Here is a 26,964-nt window from a genome sequence, read left to right as displayed (position 1 = left end):
TCCTGGCTTCAGCCCCATCCAGCAGTGTGTGGCGTGAGCTGATAAGCACTTCACAGACATGTCAGGCTTGCGTCCTCAGTTCGGTATTGTTATAATCTGTGTGGTTGGTTTGGTTGTTTTTTCCCCCCAGTAATGATCATATAGGAATGTAGCTTAAAAAATGGTATAGTAAATCAGAAATAGCAAGGTAGCTGTTAGAAGAATGGGTTCTTCCTTTCTATTGCAGGATTTCTATCTCTAGGGCAGGGATATTCCTTTGATATATTCTTTCTTCCTTGTGAAAAAATGTCTTCCTACAGTCTGGGTTGTTTGCTTGGAAGTAATTTTAAAAAAAAAAAAATTAAAAAATCAAGATTACTGATGACATAGTGGTAACTTAAGAGACAGGAGTCCATCCAGAATTGCAACTGGAATCTGAAAATACAGCTTTCTAGCTGCTGATGAGCTGATGTTTAGCATGGGGGGCTTTTAATAGCAGATGTCTTGTATACATTTCACCCTGCCATTTGTAACTGAGGCTTTGTGGCTTGTTCAGAGGCCAGAGTGTGGGAGGCAATGCCCGCCATGAAACAGCAGTGCTGCGTGCATGGTGTCGTGAAGCAGTAAAGATGCTCTTATATAAAATGCTGAGCAGATGCCATCATTCTTGGTTTCATAATTGAAATTTCTGGGGCTGTTGTTGCTTTGTTTGGGAATTATTTTGTTAATTTCCTTCCGGCGTGAGATCTATGTGTCTGTGGACAAATGCAGTAAGAGACTCAACAAAATCATCAACAGTAATTATTTACTTGCTTCACCAGATATTCTTACTGATCACCTCTAGCAATTTGCAGGAAACACATGAAATAATAAACTTCCCCAGCCTCTCATCCTTGCTGCAGAGGCAGATTAAAAACCTACTTTGCAACCACTATATTGAAGATTATTCCCCTAATGACTGTCATTGTTCGAAAGCTGCAGTGAGCCACAGTTGTCAAGATATTAATGACAGATTAAACCATTTTCTCCTGAAGCGGACCCTACCCCGCTACGTGTTGCTGGGACTCCGTCTAATGGCAATTAATAACATTGTTATGGTTGAGCTGCAGCAGGGCTGGCTGTTGATGGAGGCATGCCTAGCCATCCTGTGCCACGTGCGGGTTCTTCTGGCTGCTTTTAAATATTAATTTATCTCTTTAATCCATGCAGGTAATTGAAATGAAGACTGAAGTGACTTCGGACCATGAAGATTTTGCATACAACAGTCTGAAGGTGGGTAAGGAGCTCCTACTTAGTGCTGTATCCTATTGCATGGCTCCAATAGCCCAAACAAATTGTCTGAACGTGGCAATGACCCAAAACCTCCTGTAATCGGTTCTGACTATTAGAGATAGCAGTTTGAAAGCTGTAGCTCTCCATCAGCTCCTGGGCATAGGGTGGGCTTATAGATCTTTCTCTCTGGGGCAACATCTGTTCTGCTCTGATCTACCTATTTGAGTCTTCCATGGCGGTGACAAGCCCACTTATGGTGAAGGGTGCTTTTTCCCACATATTCCAACTGGGACTTTCTTGGGTTTCCTTTGGTGTGACACTGCAGGTCTCAGCGGTTTGCTCTGCAGTAGGTGTGAGTTCTTGCAGCTGAAGCCCAATGTGTTTCTTGTTCCATGCTCCAACTCTGCTACTTTTCTGCTTTCCTTGCGTTCCCAAGGTGCCAGTCAAGTCAAAACCAAAAAAATCTGCATGGATTGTAGTAACAGCCTCCATCTCCCAGCAGCAGTGCTGGTGGACCATAGTTGTCACATGTCTTCCCAGCTATTGCTCTAGCCTGCAATTCCTCTTGTCCCTAAACTCTATATCCTTTCAGTTCTGCTTCCGTCATTTTCTCCCTACGACATACAGAGCGACTGAAACCTGCTGGGCTCCTATTGCGGCTTGTGTGAGTTGTGTCCTCCTGCTCTAACTGTACCCAAATACTTCTGGTCTTGACTGTTGGGCCGATTCTTGTGTCCTGCTCATCCTTAGAAAACTAGTTTCTGGGACAGGCTTTGTAGGAGTGGGTTTTTTTTTGTTTTTTGGTAGTGCAGACCTACACCACGTGTTGCACTGGGTGGGGCAAGAGATGCTTGGATAAGGTCATGAATGGCAGGGTATGGTTTGGATAAATATGAGTATAAATAAAATAAACAGTGCGAATGTAAATATATTTATAAGTATATGCATTATTTTGAAATAATGCATACAAATATCAGTTTGGGTAAGTGTAATAAATATGGTTATTGCTGAAGAGCAGGTTTTGTTGGGGGTTAAGGATGTTTCTGGGTCTTGTTCAGTTCTTTGCGACCTGAGTCTTCACTTTTGGGTCCCATTCAAGATGGTTTTGGCACGCACAGCCCCTCGAGCGGGAGAATATAAAGTGTGGGTGTTAGTGGATGGCCGTTGGTTTTTGCAACCAGCACATGGTCTGCTGCTTCATACGTGTCTACTGTCATCCAGCTTCGTGTCTCGGTGTAATTGTCCTGTACTGTCACAGCACCCACGATAGCAGGGATTTGCCTTGGGATTAGCTTTTGGTGGGGAGCCTGCTCTTGGTGCAGATTTTGATGGAGGGAAGCAAGCGAGGCACAGTCCTTCCTTAGGGAGGCTCATTTGGGTAAGGGTTGGTTGTTACTTTTTGTAACGCTGCAAAGAGATGTGAGAAACTTGGGCTAACACTGATATATTTACAGCAGGCATAAATTACGTGTCCTTTGTAATGGATAAATAGAGTTTTCAGTAGATGCTGTCCCAAAATATGCCCAGCCGTGGTGGTTAGGTTAGCCATGATGCAGGGCTGGAGGTATGTGAAATATCTCCCTGGTGGGAGATGTGTCCCTGAGTCGTGCCTGTACAACAAAAAGTTCCCCAGTTAAAAGTGTATTCTCCGACTTGTTTTTTCAGGCTGGGAAAAGTGCGAGTGGGAATGAAAGCACCAAAGAGTCCTTGCCCTGACTTTGTGTTCCTAGCAGGAGCACAGTGCATAATTTGATTTCATGCTCTTCACATAGCTGGGATGTTTCTTTCATCCCTTAGACTTGGAAGCTCATCATAAAATGAGCTTCTAGAGGATTTTCTTTTCTTTTCCTATCGAGTACCAGAAATAGAAGAGAGGGCAAATTCCTGGCATGGCAGTGGTAACCTCTGATTTACACAGGCTCATACTTCACCCAGCACTGCTATATAAGCCCCTTCCTAAAAAGCAAGGCTATTTCCATCACTGTTAGTGCTCGGGTACCCCTTTCACACCTCCATAATACTGTACGTGTGGGACAAGTGTGAGTTCAAGTTCAGGATGTTCTGACTGTATAACTTTTCAAATAAATTAGCACTATTGGACCATGCAGAAGAAAGAGCATTTCTCACAGTGCAAGTAGAAATCTCCCTTTCCATATTCAGAGCAGTTTATTTTAGCTTCTGTTCTGCCATCACTGATGCTGGTGCAAAAAGGGTGTACGGGCAGGGGACGATAGGTGTCTCCTCCATGTCTATAGATACTTTAACATTGCTGCATGCCCAAAATCCACTAAGAAGTAGGAAATTAATTTAATTGTAAGCTCTGAAAGGAGTCCAGAGTATGAACTCTTGGAGCGGGGTTGTCGGTTATAACTTTCTTTCCTGATCTTTCTGGCTTCATTTCTAACCAGAGCACAGCTTGATACAACCAGTTCCTGGAGTTACAAGTGCGGCTTACCCTTTTAAAAAAAAAAAAAAAGGTGGGGCAGGGGGAAGAAAAGGAGAGAAAAAAAAAAAGGAGGAGGCAAAAAAGGGGAATAATAAGAAAAGCAGGGGTCTTATCCAGCAAATAACAAAAATCGCAGAAGAGCCATTTGTGTAGAAAAACACTTAACCGCTTTCTTCTTACCCTTCACCTGTCCCTGAGCATGATCAGAAAAGAGCGGAGAGCAGGCCGATGCCTTAGCCGCATAGCAAGAAGAGTTAAACCCAGTTTGGTATCGATTCTCCACCACGTGCACGCTTTTCAAACTCTTGTTTTAAAAAACAGTTACAGAAAAGCCAGTGGCTCATACGCTCCCTCTGCTGAGCTGTGGTTAATGTGCATGTGGAGGAATTGCTGGATCAAATGCATTTTTTATCCTCTTTTTTTTTTTTATGACAGATGGTATAAAGTACCTGACTATGCTCTGTTACTGATGGTGTTTGTTCAGCTAGGAGTATGTCCAGATGCCAGATCAGCTATTCTGTTCACACCTCTGCTGTGATAATGCATGCTATTTATAATTTGTAAGGATTTGTAATTATAACACCCGTTTCCTATAGAAACGTGGTTTACACAGCTGTGCTTGCTACACACTGTATAAATTGCTCCCATCCCCCCCAGCCATTTTCAGATTTGTTAGCTCGCCTCAGCCAAAGCTGATAATGAAGCAGATATCCCATAGATAAGAGGGATCGTGCAACAAAGCTGCGGAAAGGCTCAAAAGGTAGTGGGGAGAGGGAAGCACCTGGATCTCAGTGGGGAAAGAGCTTGTGCTATTGTAGACGCTAGAGAATCCACATGGATGGGGGGTCGGTCCCTAGGAAAGAGCTGATCCCAAATCAGCCAGACACCAGACTTTGTCAGCTCCCTCACAGATGTCTCGGTTTTTGCCATGCAGTAGTTGCATGTGGATCCTGCTGGGTTTTGGCGTTGTCCGAGAGGCCTGGGTGCATGGGCACAGGAGGGAGCAGTCCTGGGTGCCACCATGCAGCAGCTGGTGATGGCAGCTCTGGAGCAAAGAGAAGGTGAATTGTTGGGATTTGGGCTGTGAGCAGGACCCCAGGAGTCTGGCTCCCTCCCTGTCTGTGACCCATAGCAAGGACTGCACCATCCACAGGAGCAAAGCTGCTCTTGACCTAGCTGGGATGCTCCAGGTGGGTTTTGGGTGCTGGCAAAGAGCTGCCAAATGTGGTGTTACCACCTGCAAACAAAGCTTCATGGTGAACTACTGAAATAAAGACTGTCTTAGCTGCCAGAGTTTTATTCTTCCGTCTTCTACTGTCATGCAAAAGTAAATAAGCCCTTCAGATGTCTCAGCAAATACGGCGATGCTCATACATCGTTATTCAGGAGAAGCAGTTGGCGTCAAACTTGTACTGTCTTGCCCCTGCCTGTCAAATGCCAGCAGCTGATGAGACGTCAGGGCAAGAAAATCATCCAACTGCAAATGTTGCACCGGGGTAGGGGAATTACAAAATCTACGAGAAAAGAAGCTGTAGCGGGAATTAACACAGCCGTAGTTCACCTAATGGGATGTCTGCCGTGATGAAGGGTCATGTAAATCAGCATCTTCCAGCTTATCTAATGAATATGAAAGATGAGCTAAACATTGTGGGGTTTGTGGTGATTTCTTGATTGAGAAGGAAAAGGGGTGGAGAAGAAACAAACGTGTTTGGCTTCTCTAATGGATTGCTTTTGTGTTTAAATATAATGTCAACAAATAAAAAAATCTCCCCTGTGTCACCCTGTAGCGTTGTTATTAAATGGCAACAGACTACTGATTACAGCAAAGATCTCTTCTGAGCTGTGCATGGCCGGACGGGCAGCAAAATCCAGATCCTGGCATGAATTGATTGTTTGGCTGTGATCATCGGTAATTGAGTTACCTTAGAAGCGTCTCAGATAAACTCTCTTGCAGCGCCTCATCCTTTATCTAAACTGGTTAATGACTTGATATTTTCCAGAGGCAAGAACTGGAGTCGGAGAACAAGAAGCTGAAAAATGAACTTAATGAGCTGAGGAAGGCTATCGCAGACAGAGCAACCCTGAACAACTCATCCAACGATACTCAGGACAGTTATAACCTCTTACTGAATCAGCTGAAATCGGCCAACGAGGAGTTGGAAGTGCGGAAGGAAGAGGTGCTCATCCTGAGGACGCAGATTATGAAGGCAGCCCAGCAAAAAGAGGCAGGCAAAAACATGGTAATTGAGAGGGTAATGGATTTTCCTTTCCTTTTCCTATTCCGTTGTTGAAAATTCACTGCTTGCCCGAGCGATGCCATTTTTGCTTTGGTAGGCTCTGGGTGGCAGGATGGCATGGGGAAGGTTATAGGAGGTTCTGCCTATGGATAAGATAGAGTCCATGACATGATTTCAGACAGCCCAGGACTATATGTCCCGTGGTGGTCTATACTGCTGTTAAGGTGCTTGACCCCAGACCTGGTGAGGTCTAGCCAGCCCACACCAAGGAACAACTTCTCCAGCCCTGCACCAAGGTGTGGCGGTCTGAGATGGTTCCTGGTGGTGTTTTGTGACAACAGGCTTATTCTGCAAGGAAATGGGATGGGGGAGAAAGAACTTCTGGACCAGATTCTGCTCACTTGATGCTGGTGCAGCTGTAATGTGTTCCTAATGGCTTGTAGGCAAGAAGCAGAGCCTGTCCCATCACAGTCGTTTGAGGGCTCTTTTTGTTTAGAGCCTGTTCTGATGGAAGAGTACATTTTCTGAAAACTCTCACGTGGGCTTTTTAATTCACGTGCCTTATCATTCCTTGAGATTTTGGTATGTTTTGTATTTCAGACCACACACACCCCTTATCTCCCTCCCAGGTCCGTGCGTCTTCCTTCCATCTCATAATCTCTGCTGCTGTCTGTTTGCATGCGTATGAATTCATAGAAACTCTCCAGTCTGATGGATGCCCTGAGGAAGCTGTATTAACGATGGTTGGGAGTTGTTTGGTATCAGGAACTTTGAAAGACAGGAGGAGATATGTAGGATGTCATGCTGCTGTGTTTTGCATGTTGAATTTAGGAAAGCATCACCACCAATGCCAGCTGGCCGAACAGTGACAAGCACATTGATCAGGAGGACGCGATTGAAGCCTACCAGGGGATGTGCGAGACGAACCGGTAAGTGTGGTCCAAATTTTTCCAGCAGCAGGAGGGGCTGACCAAAGTGTGAGAGATGGGATCCAGACCAAAATTAACAACATGTTTTAGAGAGTTTACCAGCTTCTGAATTGTGTTCTGGACCTTGGGTCAAGGATGGACCATAAAGATGGGACGAAAGATGCAGGTCTTGTAATGGGTGAGGAGCCCTCATCTTTGGGGCAGTGTGTCCCCAAGGGAGAGGAGATACTGAGCAGGTAGGAAAGCCAACATGGAAGTAAGCAAAACTGGATTTTGACTTTGATTCCAGTACATAAACAGTAGCAAGACTAGTATTTGGGATATATTTAAGAGTTACTTATTTCAAGTAAGTCCTCATGCTATGCTGGGAAGAGAGCACGGTTCCCCTCTTGTTTTCCCAGAGGCAAAAGCCTATGATGGTGAACTGAGCTAACGAACACATGCTGTATTCTCTGGCAACACACGTTATTGGTTTTCTTGCATCTGACCTGAGAGTCGGGAACATTCGTTTGATTACAGGTTTCCCATAGCAAGGGTTAATATTGTGAACATGTGTCTGTCCTTACAGTAACAATGGGCTTATATTGCGAGGCATTAAATCAATCCTTGCAGCTATTCAGGAGGACATCAAATAAAAAAGTAGTATCTTGCAAGAACACAAAATTACATGGATTAAACAGCAAGATAATATGTAAAGTAAGTAAATATTTTATTGCAAGGAAATTGAATGTTTATCTCCGTTTCTCTTGACAAATAGAGACGTTTGAGGCTTTTTCCCGAATAATTTGTGTTCAGCAAGGTAGTCAGAAGGCCTAACTATTGTGGATTAATGGCTTTTAATAACACAGTATACTTTGACACTTTATAAACTGGTTGCAGAAGGTTGTTAGCAGTCCAGACTGGGAAAGACCATGATTTAATTAGGATTTTATTCATACTTGTGTGAATATGAGCAAAGACACACTATCTTTAAGTGCATGTGAAAAATTGTGAAGAGTTGCTTAATGCTTTCAGAACTGGATGCCAAAAAGGTGCAATGGGAAATCCATGTGCCCGGATTGATGTGCAAAAATTCAATGTATATATAGCTGTGCGGTCAACTTTGGTCATCGTAGCCATGCTGTATGTCCCCCAAATTCCTGCCAGAGTATGGACTGGATTTTCTGAATTTGCATCTATTTTACTTCTTGGGAAAGTCCTAGGAGAATCTGTGGAGATGTCTCCAGTTACCCGGTGTGAGTACAGAGATGGGCTTGATGGAAGGACTGGGTTCCACATGCATTGCATTTAAACATAGCTTAAAACCTTGATGGCTGGACCCTGAGGCTCTGCCCACACCAGTACTGCCAGCTTTCATTTTGGCATGGGGACCTGGAGGAGTGGGGAGTGTTGGGGTCCAGGACGCTCATGATACTGGTTTCTTACCTGGGCATCATGTCTGGCTGGATCAGGACCAGTGTTTGTTTTTCAGTTTGTTGCTATTGAATATTTGCTTTCCTGAAGTGAACTTGCTGATGAAATTCCTGCCCCTTCTGCAGTAGAGGTGAGGAGATTGATTTAAACATCACCTTTTTGTCGGTAAATCAGTGGGGCTCAGTGTGCTTCCTACTGCAAGCTGTGTTTTTTTGGTCACTTAATGAATTCTGTGGATATTCTCTTATTTCCTTCCGACTTTCTCCTGGAGTTATGGGCACTGGTATGAGATGCAAAATCCCATTGTCAGGCACAGAGTTAACTCTTCCCTAACCTGCATTTTCCGGTGTGCATGTGTAGGGATGGTTGGTTTGTGTTCAGGTGTTGGTGAAGGAGTTGGAGTCAAAATAAGAGTTGCTGCTTTCATAGGGCACGCGTCTGACCAGGTTCTATCACTGGTCCCCAGTAGTCATCGGTATTTGGTCACCCTGGAGTGATGTTGTCCACTTTCACTCAACCTGCCGGGAGACTCTGGTCCTTCTTCAGCTGTTCTGGTTTCCAGACTTAACAGCTTCTGCAGTGAGGATGGAATCACGCAGAGAAATCATCAAAAATGCTGCAATGATCTTATTTTCCACAGTATGCAGATCTTTTTCCTTGCCATTGCGCAGGTGAACTGCAATTTAAGAAGTTCATGTGATCAGGCCTTGGTGTTTTTTGGCCTTTTGAGATTTAGGAGGGGAAATCTGTAGTCTCCAGGCTCATTTTCCTGTTTCCTCTCTTGTATACCTCTCATATGAAGCTTGGCTGGAGCTTGGCTCTTGTACTGCAGTAGCAGTAGCTCTATGTACTATCACCCTGATTTTCTGCGGTGATTTATCCAATGGCTCGTTAATCACCACCAGCTTCCCCGTTACATGGTTCCCTGTGCATGTGTTTGTATATTGTGTTGGTTTATAAACTGCTGGAGTCGATGGCAATAAAACAGATGAAAACAAATGCTTGGGGAGCATGGATTATTGTATTTGTTGATATAAATTAACATTTCCTCCCCCCAGCACAAATTTGCATTCGTACTTATGCAGCTCTGTACCGAAGTGTGTCAGCGTGAGAAATAAAACTGCTTTCTCTTTCTAATCTTGATCAATAAATATTTTCATGGAAAGCTTTTCTGGTGGGATTGCAATTCTGAAGTGGGATTAGTAAGCAAGAGCCACTTTTTCTCCCACCTGCGCTGCAGGGAGCACTCCCATTTCTCTTTACCCCAATACCTCTGATTCTGTTGGCGGTTTCTAACCGAGGTGGATGCTCTTCCATCGGTCAGTCTGACCGATGTGGTAAAAAGCCTTGGTCCACCCATGGGTCACTCCTGGCTCAAAGCCATCCTGTCTTAGCTATTCAGGCTGGGGATGGAGCATGGCTGGAAGACAGACCTTTTATTCACTCTATGTCTGTATAATCCAGGACTTTTAAATACAGCAGGAAGAAAACAGGAACATCTTCCAGGTGCTGCTAACCCTGCTCACGTAGCAATTCTCTTTCTCCACGCCGCTCTCGAGGGAAAGCTCTTTGATGCCAGGTCAAGGGGAAGTTTGAATTAAAAGCAGCCCCTTATAAATGCAGTGAACTCAACTTTTTTTTTTCCCCTTCTCTTGCTGACTTTCAACTGCTAAAGGGAAAAGCATCAAGTTAGTTTCCAGCTAATTTTCTGCTTCAGTAACTGAATGTAAACCTAAGTAGGCTCTTTGTTCCCTGTTAAGTTCTTGGGATCTTTCTTTCAAGCCTGTTTGACCTTGGTGGAAACGTAGAGCCAACAAAAGACTAGGTGATGATATTAGAGATAATAACCTGGCAGTTCAAAGCAGATCAGACTTAGGCTTTGAAATTAACTTCTGTGATAACTTCCAAGTGATTTCTGTAGAGTACATGGCTTTTTTTTTCTTTTTTTTTTTTTTTTTTTGCTGCTGGGTAAGTCCCACCTCCAGCTGCAGTGCGAAGTGAAGGGCTGACGCTGGCTTCATGTGGAGGATGCTTTTGCGGCTGGAAGAGGCCATCACATGGAAAGGGTTCATATCTCTGCTTACCACTCTCCAATGTGTCTCTTATCACTGCTTCCCACTCTGTCGTACATCTAATCTGTGATGTGCATTAGTTTTCCATTTAATTAAAAAAAAAAAAAAGCAGATATCTCTGAAAATGAAATGCCCCTTCTTTATTAAGAGATGATAATTATCTGAAGACGCTAAAATTAACATCTCTGGGGTTTGGTATATGTGCACCTCCTTTAAGCTATTTGGAGGAGGGGAGGGAGGTGTTTGGGCAGGAATTTCTCTCCCTTTCATGACAGCGGTTTGCCCCTGCAGGTCACCAGCTGCTCCTCCAGACCCATATCTCCAAGATAAGCATAAAGGAGAAATGAGGTTTTGTGAATCATGTCCTTTCATCTCATTTCAGACTTGTTTGAGAGAAGGATTTACCTAGCACTTTAGGAAATTATTTTAGAATCACAGAACGGTTTGGGTTGGAAGGGACCTTTAAAGCTCATCTAGTCCAACCCCCCTGCCTTGGGCAGGGACATCTTCAACTAGATCAGGTTGCTCAGAGCCCCGTCCAACCTGGCCTTGAATGTGTCCAGGCATGGGGCATCTACCACCTCTCTGGGCAACCTGTGCCAGGGTTTCACCACCCTCATTGTAAACAATTTCTTCTTCTGTCTAGTCTGAATCTCCCCTCTTTTAGTTTAAAACCATTCCCCCTTGTCCTGTCGCAACAGGCCCTACTAAAAAGTCTGTCCCCATCTTTCTTCTAAGCTCCCCTTTAAGTACTGAAAGGCCGCAATAAGGTCTCCCCGGAGCCTTCTCTTCTCCAGGCTGAACAACCCCGACTCTCTCAGCCTTTCCTCATAGCAGAGGTGTTCCATCACCTTGATCATTTTTGATCCCTCCTCTGGACCCTCTCCAACAGGTCCATGTCTCTCCTGTGCTGAGGACCCCCGAGCTGGACATAGCACTGCAGGTGGGGTCTCATCAGAGCAGAAGGGTAGAATCACCTCCCTAGACCTGCTGGCCGTGCTTTAAGTATTTTGGCACATACTAATTAATCTAATTAGTTAGAAAGGACCCCTATTGACTTTTAATGTCTTGGTTAATATGAACTTCTGGGAGAAGGGAAGCTCAGAGATTTCTGAGCCAGTGCCGTGTTGATGCACTTGGGCTGAATGCTTATTTCCCAGGGCAGTTTTATCTTAGTATAATGGCACCCCCTTGAGCTGCTTTCCTCATTTACCACAATGCATATGATTAAGAAAGGAAGGAAAGCTTTTTTTCAAAGGAGGTTATCCAGGAAAATGTCTATCTTAAAAATGCTGCTCATCGTGTGAGATCTCCCAGGTTACTGACACGTAATAGATAGTGAGGACCCTTCCTGCTTTTTTCCTTGGTTTTCAGTGCTGAAGTACATGTTCTGTTAAGATTCTCTGAACCAAAAAAAAGACCTTACTAACAAATTGACCCATATCAGACCAATAAACCTCCCTGTATCTGTCAGCCTACAGACCCTTTTGGAAGCCTGCTACATATGGGTAAAAAAATAAGGTTTTAATCTAAATTCATACATATGGCTTTAACAGATGAATTTTCCAAATGTTAATGTCTGAAATGTTTGCTACTTTTGAGAAACGCCATGCTGGTACACCAAGATGGAAAGGACGTACAAGCTGTCTGCAGCGGTGAGACATCTCTTGAGTCCTTTCGTGGTAGTGCTGCAACACCACAGTTCTCACTGCTTTCCTTGTGTGAATATTTGTGCTTTTCCACTTAAATATGCAGAGCTTTCCTTGCTGGGGAATGCCTGCTACTCCTCTTTTCATAATAGGAGATGCATACAGGCTTGGTTCTTTTTTCTCTGAAAGTTTAATGATATATTAGGTGATATTTTTTGTTGGTTTTTTTTTTTTTAATTATTATTTCCAAAAAGAAAAACTGTTTTCTAACTCTCATCAAAGCCAAGTAAAATTTCGCTGTAGCAAGTGTTCCTGGTCAGGTTGACCAGCTTACATCACTCATTTGTAATGTGTTCAACACCTCATTAAAGAAGACAAATGAGTTTCCTGCCTTTTATAACTCAAAAGAAAACAAATCAACTGTTAAAAGGAAACTTCTAGTATTAAAGTGAGATGAAACTTTTCTGGGCATTTTTCTGCCTGAATGGATACAGAGGAGATTTGATCTCATATGGGTGTAAGGAAACAAACATCCAGGGGGTGTTTGGACCGAAGGTTGCTCTGAGAAAAGGCTGATGTTGTTTGACGTGGTGATGGAGGAGATCCTCAACTGAAGTAGAAGGAAGAGATTTTATTTTAGACCAGTGGCAGTTGCTGCAGAAGGAAGGAAATGAAGAAACTTGTCTTAAAAATGTCTTGTTAGTGAGATGTGCTAGAGTGCAGAAGGTCTGGAAGAGGAGTGAGCTGTTCCAAGCTATCAGTATGCAATAAACAGTGAGGTAGGGTTATGTTTGTGCTGTGGGTTGGAAGTGCACGTGGGCTGTTCCGGCTCAAAAGTAGTTAATTTTTGGGGCAGGGGAAACAGGGAAGCCTGTTGGGAGCTGCTAAGGACCACTCTGTGCTTTTCATTTTACACCAGCTGTGTTCGGACAGCTCTTCCTTACCCCTCGTGCTGACTTCTGCTCTCTCATTTATCCCTCATGGTCCTTGTCTCTCCTCCCTGGTTTTTAAGCATAAGGTTTTAACGGGGGTTTGAGCTAGCTGGTGTGGCCTGGGCTTGCCAGCTTTTCCTTACAATCGTATGGGAAACCATTTAGCTGTACAGAAATGAAAACTCCGGCTCTGACCTCCAGGAGTTGAGCTTTTTGGTAAAAACAGTAACATCTCAGGAATGATGATAACCTGCCAGGAGGTTGGACGGGGTGATCTGCGATGATTCCTTCCAACTTGAATGATTTTGGGTTCCCGTGTTGGCTGCGGTGGGTCGGAGAGGAAAGGGCTTCACAAGGACACGTTTCACAGCTGGGGAGGGAGGAGAAGCTCCACTAGTCAGGAGTGTCATAGGAGGCACGACCAGGGCATGGTTCTCCTTCACCATGGTGGGAAAGGAAATACAATGTAATGAAAGTGTGCTTTAAAAAAATAAAATTAATAAGGGTTCTGCACCTTTTCCCATTCTATTGCAATTGACCTTTTGTCTTTCTCTGTCCTCTTGTTTCCTTTTTCTGTCCTTTATTTCTAGCAAGACTGAGGACTGGGGGTATCTCAATGAAGATGGAGAGCTCGGCTTGGCTTATCAAGGTTTAAAGCAAGTTGCCAGGTCAAACACTTTCTGTTCTCCCCACCGCTTCCTCTCCCCCTTTCGCTTGCCCTTTTGTTTCTTCCTCTTTCTCTGCTGTTGTCCTGTTGTCCTCTATAGGACCTGTTGTCCTCTATAGGACCTGTTGTCCTCTATAGGACCTGTTGTCCTCTCTGGGAGCAGCTGGAGGGTGGGATATCCAAACTGGAGGGATCGAGACCCTCCTCTAATTTTCAGAGGAGTCGTTGCAATTCTAATTGGGCATTGCTGATGGTGGCTGTTGTCACTAATGCCTGAGCTGTGATTCAGTAAGAATTATGTTACATTAATGGGAAATTGTGTGATAAAGGTGTTGGGAAGCTGTAATCTCCAGGAAGCTCAAAAAAACCATTTTAGATGTTTTTTCCTGAATTTGTACTAAGATATAGCACCTCCCCTAAAGCGTTTTCTCCCCATCCTTGATGTGTCAGAAGTGGAGTCCGTGTACTTGTATTGCGATGCCGTCTGCTTTGCATGCTCCCAGGGGTTGTGCACTTCCATCCATGCATTGCCTATAGGTATAAGGAGGAAGGTGAGTGGTGGACACACAGTGCCATCCTTCCACAGCTCTCCCCATGTCCTGGACTGGTGGGCAAATGTCCCAGCGGGACACACCAGGGCAGTACCTGCAACCTCCATACCTCCTGGGGATGCTGGTGATTCTGTGATGATCTCTCATCTCCAAGCTAACGAATGTTTAGAAACACAAATGGAGATTAAAGCAAGGCAGAAGGACTCCTGGATTCTTCTCCTGGTTCAACCTGGTGCTTGGAAGAGCTGATTATTAAATGTTAATTGGTCTCTGCTCTCCTGCAGGGTGGTTATGAGGCTCCAATATATATGTTTTTTATAAAATACATGAAATGAGCTGATGAAGGGCACTATAGAGAGGAAAAGTTAAAATAATCTTTTGCATAAAGTAGTCTTAAAGCGGTCACATCTAGCGGGATCAGAGTAAAACCAGACAATAACAGGAAAAATACCAGGGATGATTCATTTGTTTTTCAAAGCAGTGTAGGAACCCACGTTTGTAGAAGGAGCATGTTTTTCTGAGGGCGACTCATGGTTAATCTGAACCCACGTGAAGAAATAAGATGAAAATTAAGTGCTTAATACTTACTTCATGGTGGGCCTGTATTTTCCAAGCCTATTAAGAATATAACTCCTGACAACATGATTCCGAGGCTGCGTGTGTTATTGCCCGTGTTTCTATAGTTGGAAAATATCTTTTTCTATCTTTTGCTGGAAAATGGGAGTACAGATTGGGTTGTTTAGATCTTCTAAAAACAACAACAACAAAAAACCAAACTGGAGAATGATTAATGCTTTTCATGCAGAAATCTTCCATTGAAAGCATGTGTTCTTTTATGCAATCCTTAAAAAAACAAAACAAAACAAAAAACCCCACCAAAACAACAAAAAAAAACCCCATGCTTAATTGTTCCTGCAGGGAAGCAGTTCACAGGCGTGAATCTCCATTAATTTCCCAGTGGACCCGAAAGAGTTGTAGCTTTTTCCCCACTGCCACAGCTCCGTGTCTGTGCATGTCCTGGGTAAATGCTGAGCTATCAACACCAGAGTCTTCCTCACCTTTGGGGATTGCCGTTTGCATCCGATGCCAGAAGAGATGAAGACCCTGAGCCGGGTGTGCGGCTGTCCGTAGCTCTGCCCAGGAGAACACATCCATGAGCAAGGACATGGGCTTGGGTAACCCCGTGGGTCGTTCTCCTCTTTGCCACCATCGCCCTGTGTAGTCTGGGACCAATACTTTGCCGTTTCTGGCTTGACGCCCCTTCCTCAGAGTCCTTATACCTTCTGGAGTCACTTATTTCGGTCGTCTTGAAAGAGCTGGTGGATGAACGAGGAGATTTCCATCTAGCAGAGGGTAGGCAATACCCTTAAAAATCAATTACCGTGTCACTCGCTAGGTTTGTCAGCATCCCCATCAGCACGGGTGTGTACAGGGGCGACGAATCATTCTTCCACTGGATTAACGAAGGCATTCTGGTTTAGCAAATGGCTGCATAATGCTTTAACTAAATGCCTTAGTAACCTTTTAGCTCAGCTTTTCGCCCCCGGGGTTGTCCTTGGGCACAGGCTCAGGGCAGGGCTGGAAGGAGACCTGGTGTAGGGGAAAGAGGGGCAGGAGAGGGTGGCAGGACAAATTATTGGAGGAAAAAGTCGCGTACCCATTTGAACGTGGGAGAAGGTCTGGTTTTGGTGACTTCAAGCTGAGCTTTTGGAAAACCCGCAGGTGTTGATTTGCACTGCTTTCTTGCCATGCATTTCCTTTTTGCTAATAGGAAGACTAAAGGAATCCAAATTTGTGATACAGTTGCAGAAAAAAGGGAGCTCTTGGATTCCCCCCCCCCGCCCCTTTCTTTTATTTAAAGAAACCCCAAACTTCTGATCTTATGGCTCTAATTTCAAGAATGTTTAATCTGCAGTATAACAGATGACAGACTAATGTGGCACTACTAGCTGTAGCACCCCTTTGTGTGTGTCAGTTTTATAGGGATGTTGACAAGGAACATCTCCCAAGTTGGCTGACTTTGAAGGATCTAAACTCAAACAGGTTACTGCCACGAGGCTAAGATCATAGGCTGATCGGTGTGGTTCTTTTCTCAGGTTACTGGAAGCACAGCTCCAGGATCAGAGAAGGGAGCATGAGGAGGAGGTAGAAGCTCTGAAAAACGAGGTGGATGCAATGAAAGAAGAGATGGAGAAACAGCAGCAGGCTTTCCTGCAGACCCTGCAGCTGTCTCCGGAGGCTCAGGTGGAGTTTGGACTTCAGCAAGAAATTACACGTCTCACCAATGAAAATCTGGTAAGAGGCTGTACTGAAAACACAGCCTAAGGAAGAGGGAAAAAAAAGACAGCTTGAGAGAAAGGAGATAGGAAATGTGAAGGCGAAGAGAAGGCACTGGGGTGTCTTCTACTCCTCCTAAACTCTGCAAGATCCTTCAACATCTCCCACTGGTGCATTTGGGAGCATTATTACTTGGCCTTGAACTGTTGTTCATTGGCTGTATGACTCTTGTGACTTCCTAGATACTTTATTTTTTAATTTTTTTTTTTTTTTAAGCCTGCCTACTTTGTGGCACTGCCTACCAAACGAGATCGCTGAAGTCGCTGGGGATCCCTATACTCTGTAATTATGCACAAAGATAACACAATCCTTTCTTTTTACTTGCATTTATTGGGAGTGTGGAGGGCAGTTGCCACTCTGAAAAGCTGGCCTGGCTGATAATAAATTTTTCCTTTCTCACCTCCTGTATCTGTGTTGCAAGGTCTGGAGTGAACACTGGCCCCTCCTCAGTTGAGGTGAGGGCTGCTTGCCTTTCTCAACTCCAGTATCTAAATAGCGTTGGAACTGCTTAAATATGATTAACAACCAGGAGTAAAAATGCTTTGGGTGGCGTGTTCTGAGTATTGCCTGCTGTAGACTACTTCTAGAAGCAGGCGCACAACATCCACAGTCATGGCGGTGTAGGTAAGGGTCTCTCTGAGCGACCCAGAAATAACACAGTGGTTCTTCTACCAAGATGCTCACACTGTGCGGTAGTGGTGCAGGCTGTGAGCTTCTGGCCAAGTGACTTCAGCCTCAAACTCACCCCAAATGAGTTGTTCTTGGGTTTGGTTTTTTTTTTAACCCAATGCATCTTCTGTTTTTCAGGATCTTAAAGAATTGCTAGAGAAGTTGGAAAAGAATGAAAAGAAGCTGAAGAAGCAGCTGAAGATTTACATGAAGAAGGTCCAAGATTTTGAAGGTGACTTGGCTGTTGGTAGACATTGGGGTGGGGGAACAGCACTCTGGTTTCACTCCTTTAGCCGGCCTCGGAGAGCTGCAGGTTTTTCTTTTTTTCTTTCTATTAAAGTAAGATTTTGCTCATTCTGGCACGCTGAACTAGCCCTGAGCTCATCGTTGCGTCACAGCAGGGAACCGAAAGTCCAAATGAAGCTCCTGGGTCATGCTTCGGCTGCCTTTGAGCAAGTACAGTTGCGCTGCTGTAGCTTGTTAATGTGGTTGAACATGGTAAACTTGGAAGAAGGTCCATGAAGTGATAGAGGGCGAGTGCTTGCTGGAGGCGTTGGTCTGACGTGTGATTTGCCAGGGTTCGGAGGGCATTTAAGAAACCTTTTTGCTTTTGTTGCTGTCAATGCTGTGACTCAAACAGAGATATAGAGAGACCAGCGGCTAGCAGGCAACTGCTCTGTTCTAGCAATTTTGAAGGGAATTAAAACCATGTAGGATTAAAATATGTATGTATATTCTGCTTGATCAGAAAAAAAACCTCAAATGTGACATCTGTGTTATATAGAAGGAGCTTCCCATTCTCTGGAGATGCCGTGATTAATCACATAACCTTGTTCTCATGAGCTAATTTCTGAAAAGTAGGCATTAAGTGAAATTAAGCTGAATAACTGGAAGGTTTCCACGGCTAGCACAGCTGGTCTCCGTCAGTGTAATCTGCATGCAGCAGGCTGCTCTTTGCTGCAGTACTTGCATGGCGGTCTCTTCTGTTTTATTAAACTTTTGTGGAAGCACAATGCTCAACGGTGTGCCACCGCGGTTCTTCAGCTTTATAGCCAGCCAGAAGATGTGATGCTTAGGTATTTTTCCATTGCCTGGCTATTTTTTTCCCCTGTGTGAAAATGATACACTAAAAAGCTTCCCGTAGGGTTACTACCTCTTCTAGCCTGTGGTTCCTTGGGAAAAAAAAAAAGATGACTTCATCTTTTCCTCTTTAGGTCTAACTTTTGCACTCTGTTTCATTCAGAGTCAGAACTACTGCTGACTGGTAATTCAAGACCTGGTTCTTTATATTTTTATAAGTCTGTCAAAGCTGATGACATATTGAAACTTAGTATATAATTCTTTGACCTGGTGTCTCCTCTAAAGCCAACAGAGGACATGAATAGTTCTCGATCACCAGATACCACCTTTCTCGCTCTTTTCTCTTCACAGCATCCCAAACCATGGTACCGGCGGAGAGGAGGCGGCACGAGCGTAACATGCAAGTTGCTGTCCAGAGAAAGGAGAAAGATTTTCAGGGCATGTTGGAATATTATAAAGAGGATGAGCCACTCCTCATCCGAAACCTCATTACAGGTGAGGAACTTGCTCTGCTCTTGTGCCTGGCTGCTTCTTCTCTTGCCTGGAAGAGTTTGTAGACTTGGGATCTCAGGACAGATAAATAGATCTTCTCAAATTAATCCCTCCTGGGGCTGCACGTTTATGGTGACAGCAGTTTTGGTAGGTAAAGCAGCGCAGCACTAAGAAGATAGACCAGCATCGATATAGTTCTTTAGGGTGAGCAAAAAATGGAAAATGCAGAAAGGAGGCTGCAGTTTTTAGAGCAGGCAGTAGCTTGCTGAGCTTGATACGATGTGGTGATAGATGGGGAGGGGATAGCAAGGGATAGACCCTAGGGATTTTGCACAGTAATGGAACAAAGGTAATTTGATTTATGAGGTAATAACAGATAACAGATAATAAACTTGTGAGCTCTCTTACGCTGGAAGGTCTGATCAGAATTGCTGCCAGCATCCCCTTATTCAATGCTGTTAGAGAAGTCATGCTTCCCTGGCTAAGTGTTAGTATTTACTATCACTCTCTTAACCCCAGAGCCCAGTGGGAATCTAAAAAGAGCAGTACTAGCCCATTGCTGTGGTCTTTGAAGTTCCCCTAATCAGACAGGCTCTTCCTTTAGAGGCTGCAGATTCCTGCAGCTACCATTAGGATTCAGTGTATTGAGGGAGAGAGTGATTTACTGAGTTGTGAATTCAGAGAGGGGGTTTATAACCTGCAGGAGGTATTCCTGAAAGCTTCAGGGAGCTTTTCTAAGGTTATTCGTGTGCTGCTTGAGTAGGTTTTTACATGGAAAAGAAGATCTAGTGCCACCTGTGCACATCTGTGCATCCCTAAAGGATAATGTCACAGTGTCACAAACTTCAGTGCAGATTGTGCTACCCTCTCAAGCCCTGCTGCTTTAGCTTTTCTTCTTTGGCTGGCTCCAGCAGGTCCGTCTGTCCTGCAGTTGGACCTCTGGTTCTGTGTCCACGCTGCAGAGAGGGATGCAAGTTGCCAAAATCTCAGCTTTCCCCAGGGCTGGGGGAAGAGGGATTTGCCTGGGTATGTCTCCAGCTGTGGTGTTCCCTGTTTCACCTGGCAGTTGGTGAATTTTAAGAGCGTTTTTTTTTAAAAAAAAAAAAAAAAATCAAACCAAACCTTCTAGATCTCAAGCCCCAGGCAGTGTCTGCTACTGTTCCCTGCCTTCCCGCCTACATCCTCTACATGTGCATCAGACACGCGGATTACATCAACGATGACCAGAAAGTGCACTCCTTGCTCACCTCCACCATCAATGGCATTAAGAAAGTGCTGAAGGTAGGTGTCCATTTTCTCTTGCCCTGGGGTTGAGATGGTGTAAGATGGTTATAACCACGTCAAAGTGTGTGATATTCAGCACTCGTAGTGATTTTCAACCTAATCACTCTTATAGCTTCCCTTTTTAGAAAAACAAGGAGAATTATGATCTTAGCAATAAAATCGTTTGCATTTACAGATTAAAAAAAAAATGTTTACAGGGAACAAATGACTAATACTGCCCATCTGCAGAGAGAGAGCATCCTGATCTAGGTGGGGAAACTCTAAATCACTTTGTCTTGCTATGCCAGCTTCCCCCACCAAAGGAGGGGTCTGACATGCTTTCATTTTGCTCCTCCAGAAACACAACGATGATTTTCAGATGACGTCGTTTTGGCTGGCGAATACTTGTCGCCTCCTGCACTGTTTAAAGCAGTACAGCGGAGATGCGGTAAGAAACTTGGCGCTGATCTTGAGCATGTTGGCATTCCTCCAGGAAGGGTCTTCAGGTCTCCGGGGTCTGGTGGCTTCCCTCTCGCTACGACACAGGGTCATCTCTGACGTTCCTCCTTTGTTTATCTGGATATAATGTGAGGCAGCTCCAATAGAGGTTCATGGGGCATTGCACCGAGACGAGACATTTGAGAGCTGAAACCAGGACCCTTACAACGTAACACACAACATTGTCTGACTAATACCCAGAATCTTTTTAATTTCATAGCCAACCATGCACTTTGATTTGTCTGAACAGGGGATGTGCTTCTGGTAGGCTGTTTTGAAGGCTGTTCCCCTGTTTTAGTAGGTCCTGCAGCTTTTCATTAACTATCATTTTTAGAGAGGGGAAAACTTCTAAATCTTGCAATTTTTTTCTGAACATTTCTGCTGATTTTTTCTTTCCTTGTTCTGTTCAACTAGTTCAAAATAACCACGCTTTGAGAGTAAAAATGCATGATCATAATGTAAGATTTAGAAAGGAAATTCATTTCTTGCCACTTCAGTAATATTTCATAAGTTGAAATAAGTTTTGTTATAGCTGATCCCTTCCGACAAAAATCAGATCATCACAGTGCTCTTAGTACATTACATGCTGCCATCCTTATAGCCATATGTTCTGGGTATTAAAATTTTCAACAGAGCCAAATTATGTTGTTTCTTATTTAGTCTTGATTTGTGTTAGATATATTAGGCAATCAAGCTTTAAGAATAAATAAAAAAATTTTCATGGAATCAAATTAACTATTCAGGTCTTTCACAAACCAATGACTGGTGTGTAAAACCTCAGTGTTGGACTTCCAAGATCTAAATTAAAAGAATAATAATTTAGATAATACTTACTAATAGTTATGCTCCTATTTGCCCTCTTCTGCTCGGATAACAACATTACATTTAAAGAAAATCCTCCCCAGAAAACCAGCAGGGTAAAAAAAAAAACCCCAAACTTAGATTTCACATTCTTTGCCATGATTTACTGTGTTAAATGAACCAGCTATTTGCAAATTCAGTTGATAATTTGGCTCAAAAAACAGAGTGGAAAAATCATTCTGAGCAGTTTCCAAAATACTGTTATCTTTACTTTGAAATCCAACCTATTTTTAAGAAAACCGGTTTAAAAGAAAAACCCAAATTAAATGCAATCTTGCAGTGCAAAGAGCACGACGCTTTTTCATTAGTCAGGAAAAATGAGAAATTCTGAAGTCAACTCAAATTGTACATGTTGTATTTTTACATTTTGCTAGTCAGCAAACAACAAAAAAAGTTGCATAGTTCTCATTTTGACACCAAATTGGTAAGACTGTATGAACAGGCAATTAAAACGTCTGTGTTAATTACAAAATTAAGTTAGATCACATTTGCTTCTGCCAGCGAAACTGGCATTAATGTCTGAGCCCAGAACTCAGGGGCTTATAGCATCCATTTGCAGGATCAGAGATCAGCTGCTGCTTCAGCAAAAGGCAGGGAATAAATTCAGTTACTTGGAGAGATTTCTGAACTTCAGATCAGTTTAAAACATTGTCAGAGCATATAGCATGTCGTTGTCATAATTTTTTTCCCATTTTCTAATATCTTAACCTCAAAATATTTGGTTTCTCATAAATAATTGCAACTCACAGGGATAAACAAATAACTAAAAAAAGTTTCTTGGGGACTGAAATGTCATTTTCTAGTTCATATATAGCAATTAATACAAATGTTACTCCTTGCTAATGCTAAAATGGAAAACTTAGTGCTTAATGATGCTTTTCTTCATAAAGCAACCCCCTAGTAATAATTCATGAACAAATGGCTGAGTAAATCAAAGGTGATTTATGAGTCTTGATCTTTTCTATAAGAGAGTAAAAATGTACTTTGGTACCATATCTGGATATATTGTACTCTAAGTGGTTTGCTTTTTTTAATACAGTGATTTTACAAGATTATAAATAGGTGGAATAATGAAACCAGGTGTTTTAATCTCCTCCTGTTCAGGGTTTCATGACACAAAACACGCCTAAGCAGAACGAGCACTGTCTGAGGAACTTTGACCTGACCGAGTACCGCCAGGTGCTGAGCCACCTCTCCATCCAGATCTACCAGCAGCTCATTAGGATAGCGGAGGGCATACTCCAGCCCATGATTGGTAAGTTCACGGCACGTTAGCTTTTAGGAAGGTATTTTTTTGCTGTCATTTTCTACTCTGAGTGTTTTCTAGACCTTTGTATGGTGCTAGCATGACTTCTCCCCAAAGGAAAAGCCTGCAGTTGGTAGAGAGGCATATGTTGCAAAAATAAGTCTTGGTTTGGAGCAGGTCCTTGTGTTAGCAGTGACCTGGAGTTAGGGAGGGAGACCTTGGATGAGTTTTCATTTTCCCCCGTGATAGAAACTAATAGGGATGAGGTTTTTTTCCCCCGTGATACAAGATACCTCCTTCCTTTCTGTTGGGGAGGTAGTGACAGAGGGAGGTGGTGCTGGTGGGTCCGTAGGAACAGCGTTCCCCTCCAGACCAGGTTCATGGTTAAGCTTTTTATGGGTGGAAATGTGCATTATGAGGGAGGAGAGAATTGGGAAGAGGAAAAAGAGACTAATAAAGACCTTGTTTTGCAAGGGTGAGTCAGTATGAGAAGAGTTACCTCCTCAGCTAAATCTGTCCTCCTCCTTGCTAAGCTAATTGAGGGGCTGTTCTCAGTGATTTATATTTTCTAGCTGCTGGTGTTTTCCCTCAGCTCCCAGCCTGGACTCCTCTGTATCTGGGACTCTTTCCCTTTACCCTCCAAATGTCATTGCACAAATTCTGGCTGTATCCGATGGCATCACCTCCTACCATCGCTGCATGTACCTCCTGCTCCTTGCAGAAGGTTGTCCTGTTCCTTTATCAGTTACTCAGGCTGTAAGAATTTTATTACTTTTAATCTACTTTCATTTCTCCCAATCCTTTGAGCCAATCACTCACTTTAACTGTAGAATTCAAGGCTCTGTGGTGGGTATAGAGGGAGAATTGATTACAGCTCGAAGGAGAGGTGTTCCCAGTTTCTGCAGCATGGTAAGTGATTTCTGTGTAGTAACACTGAGTGAAAAAAAAGTGTGATCTTACAGATATTCTATATGCATCAACTATTGCATATTATCACAATAAACTAGCAGTTCATGGATCTGTCCTCCTTTTCAGACTTCCCAACATCCATCGCATTGCATCGCTTTAACACTGCTGCATGTTTATGACCACTCATGAAGGAGCGTTTCTTACCACTAATGACTAATAGGTGGATGCAGGCTTTTTTGGCTCATTTTCCCCCCCTTTTTCAGTGTCTGCGGTGTTGGAAAATGAGAGTATCCAAGGGCTTTCTGGTGTCAAACCGATGGGCTACAGGAATCGCTCCTCCAGCATGGCAGATGGTGACAGCTCCTACAGCTTAGACGCAATCATTCGCCAGCTGAACACGTTCCACAGCATCGTGTGTGACCAGGGTCTGGACCCAGAGATCGTGCAACAGGTCTTCAAGCAGCTCTTCTACATGATCAACGCGGTCGCCCTGAACAACCTCTTGCTGAGGAAGGATGTCTGCTCGTGGAGCACGGGCATGCAGCTAAGGTGGGACACAGGCTTGGGGCGCGAATGTACCTGCTTAAGGAAGTTTTGTTAATTTTATAAGCTTTTATGGAAATTTAATCTATTTGTGGAAATAGGAAAATAGGAATAAATTTACGGAAAATAGGAAAATAAAACGCAGCGGTGTAAGTAAGGGGAGAAACTGTTTGGATTCAGCAGGCGTCCGATGCAGTGGCAGTTAAAACTAAGCCTGTAATGCCTGTGCGATGCAGTTTGCTGTGCCACTTGTGAATTAAATGCGTGTTACAGTAATCATCTCTGGGGTGGGCTTTCCCCGGCCTTTCCTCACCCAGCCTGAGCGAAGGGAAGGCGGCACAGCCGAAAGATTACACCAGGTGATGTAGGATGGATTACATATTGGGATGGAGGAGTCTCCATGATTCCCTCCTGCTGCCACGTCTGCTGGTTTTAACGTAACAAGTGTTGTAGCGTCAAAGGCTCCGATTCTGCAGGTGGATCTTGAAGACAAGCCCCTGTTGCTGTGTGAAGTGCCTCTGGCCTCTCGTGAGCTGCAGGCAAGCGGCAGCACGGATGTCTGCTGGGCTGGGATCAGGGGCCCGCGTGTCCTATCGCTGTCTTAGCATAGTGTTGTAATAAGGATTGAAATTTGAAATGGCAGCTAGTGCAAACCTGCCAGAAAGGGGTCATGAATGTTTATCAGCCCTGGCATAAATCGATGAACTTACTTGTCGGTGTAAATGATTTAAACCTTCCTTTTGCTACCCTCTTCCCTTCCCGTGGTGGATCCTTTGCGTGTTCCCCTTGAGCCTGGGAGTGGGCCCAGGCAAAGGCATTTTTTGTGTAGATATTTTCAAAGGTACTTGGGTACCTTGCAGGATTTTGTTAGCATTTAAAAGCTTGTTAAAAGCTTAATTTTAATTGACTTTTGAAACTTTGAACTTATCTGAATGCCGTAGAAAAGCACGTTCCTTGTGCAGTTCAGCTGTTAACATGGCTCATCTATTTCTAAGGTACATGGACAATAAATTTTGCTTTGAGTTGTTGAGCATTAGGCTTTGTTCTGGTTTTCTCTTGCCATGTGTATCACAAATACGCATCACAAAAAGCCACATATACCAGCACTGCAACATACTTCAAGTCTCATAGAGGATTTTTGAGATGCTACGTCTTATCTCTTAGCTCTCAGCTCACGTCTTATCTTGGCTGCTTACCCAGGTTTAACATAAGCCAGCTGGAGGAATGGCTGCGTGGGAAGAATCTGCAGCAGAGTGGAGCGGCACAAACTTTGGAGCCCTTGATTCAGGCGGCACAGCTTCTGCAGCTGAAAAAGAAAACCTCGGAAGATGCCGAGGCCATCTGCTCCTTGTGCACGTCGCTCACGACGCAGCAGGTAGGGAGCAGGGCAGAGATTTACACCAGAGGGTACTGATAATTAAAGGAGTGGGAAGGGGTGGTCTCCCGGTGCCAGCTCTTCACTGCCCAGACTCAGCATGCCATTCACGCGGTGGGGACAACTTGTCCTTTTCAGGACTGACGTTTGGTATTGACCCGTCAGAGGTGGTCGTTGCGGCGGCTCCTCTCTTACAGTGCTGCTGATGGCGCTGGAGCTCCAGCAGAGATGTTCAAAGATGAAACCAGCCCTGAGGAGTTCATGGTATAAGTCGTCTGACTTATACGGGATTTTAAACCCACCTGTTGTCTTTTGCCAGGGTCTAACCTGGCGAGGTCTGCAGGATGCCCAGCAAGGACTCGTATTTGGGGCGGGTTGTTGAGAACTCTCCAGCTAGGCTCGCTGGATCTGACCTTAAACTTTGAGACTCCACTCCAGGAGGATATAAACTCACATTCTTTGCTGCTGGATTGCCTGGCCGTAATTTGATAACGTCATAGCAAGGGAGAAGTGAGAGGTGTGAGCTGATCTCCAGTGATTCTTGGGGATCCTTTCTCCTGTATCTCTATCTCCCTGTCTATAACGTGTTCTTGAGGGGTGGTAAGGGAGGAGCAGGAGTGAGGTAGCATGAGAAGTGTTGTAGAGGTGACATCAGAAGTACTGGGAAGTGGTCACCCATGTCACCATGTGCCAGCCAAGTGGAGTCCCTGTATAAATCTGATGTTCAAGTCTATTCCCAATTTACAGATGTTGCCATAAGTGACTTTGACAGGTCTATAGGTGCTTACCGTACCTTACAGCAGACAAAGGAACACCAGGATGATACTTGTGCTACTTCTGCTTCTCGGTAGTGTCATAGGAGACTTGTTATGGCCATATCAAAACAAAATGTTAGTGGCGCTTTGCATTCTGGAAAAGTTTGGCTTCTCCTGACTGTCTGTAATCCTATTTTGTTTTCAACAGATTGTAAAGATACTTAATCTCTACACTCCTGTGAATGAGTTTGAAGAACGTGTGACAGTAGCTTTCATACGAGACATACAGGTAAATTAAAGGGCTGTAAAGTACAGGAGATGGTACTAATGACATCTGTATTAAATCATTACTAACTCAGGCATTTTGTAATAGGCGTGCTGCTGCACGTTGTCCTGAATTTAGTGCTCTGCGTGTGCACGCTTACTTGCAACATACAGCTGCAGGGATAACCAGGCTGTTAATCACAAAGAGCAATAAGCACCTAAGTTCCCAGCTCAGTTAATGCAACACTCTTTAATAGCAACACAACTCAGAAGTAAGCTTGCAGGAGTCAGCGAAGCATCGGTGGAATGGAGTTACTTCTGAGATACACGGCAGTGTCGTGGTTTAACCATGACAAGTTGGTAACTAAGGGAAAAATAAATAAAAGAAAACCAAACTTCTTTTAATGCTTGCAAGAAGGAGGCAGGAAATGGAAACAGAAACGTGTTCAGCCACTCCTAGAATATATCTCCATCGCTGAGCGGCTGAATCAAAAGTGGTCTGCTGGTATCATGCAGTGCTGCTTT

General features: G+C 44.0%; 1 protein-coding gene across 1 annotated transcript in view; it reads left to right on the top strand.

Annotated features, from left to right (window-relative positions):
• LOC142075843 (unconventional myosin-Vb-like) overlaps positions 1-26,964 on the top strand; it is a 115,754-nt gene that overhangs the window by 88,215 nt on the left and 575 nt on the right. The window contains exons 27-39 of the mRNA XM_075137826.1: positions 1,189-1,251; positions 5,698-5,949; positions 6,766-6,863; positions 13,520-13,597; positions 16,244-16,442; positions 17,292-17,385; positions 18,585-18,728; positions 19,855-20,006; positions 20,347-20,436; positions 22,452-22,602; positions 23,766-24,051; positions 25,246-25,420; positions 26,384-26,464. Of these exons, the coding sequence (XP_074993927.1) occupies positions 1,189-1,251; positions 5,698-5,949; positions 6,766-6,863; positions 13,520-13,597; positions 16,244-16,442; positions 17,292-17,385; positions 18,585-18,728; positions 19,855-20,006; positions 20,347-20,436; positions 22,452-22,602; positions 23,766-24,051; positions 25,246-25,420; positions 26,384-26,464 (1,863 nt within the window). The remainder of the gene's footprint in view (positions 1-1,188; positions 1,252-5,697; positions 5,950-6,765; positions 6,864-13,519; positions 13,598-16,243; positions 16,443-17,291; positions 17,386-18,584; positions 18,729-19,854; positions 20,007-20,346; positions 20,437-22,451; positions 22,603-23,765; positions 24,052-25,245; positions 25,421-26,383; positions 26,465-26,964) is intronic.

Source organism: Calonectris borealis, chromosome Z, assembly GCF_964195595.1.
Source record: "Calonectris borealis chromosome Z, bCalBor7.hap1.2, whole genome shotgun sequence".
Taxonomy (NCBI): domain Eukaryota; kingdom Metazoa; phylum Chordata; class Aves; order Procellariiformes; family Procellariidae; genus Calonectris; species Calonectris borealis.
The sequence above is the reverse complement of the archived record's forward strand: the minus strand, read 5'-3'. Positions and strand labels throughout refer to the sequence as shown.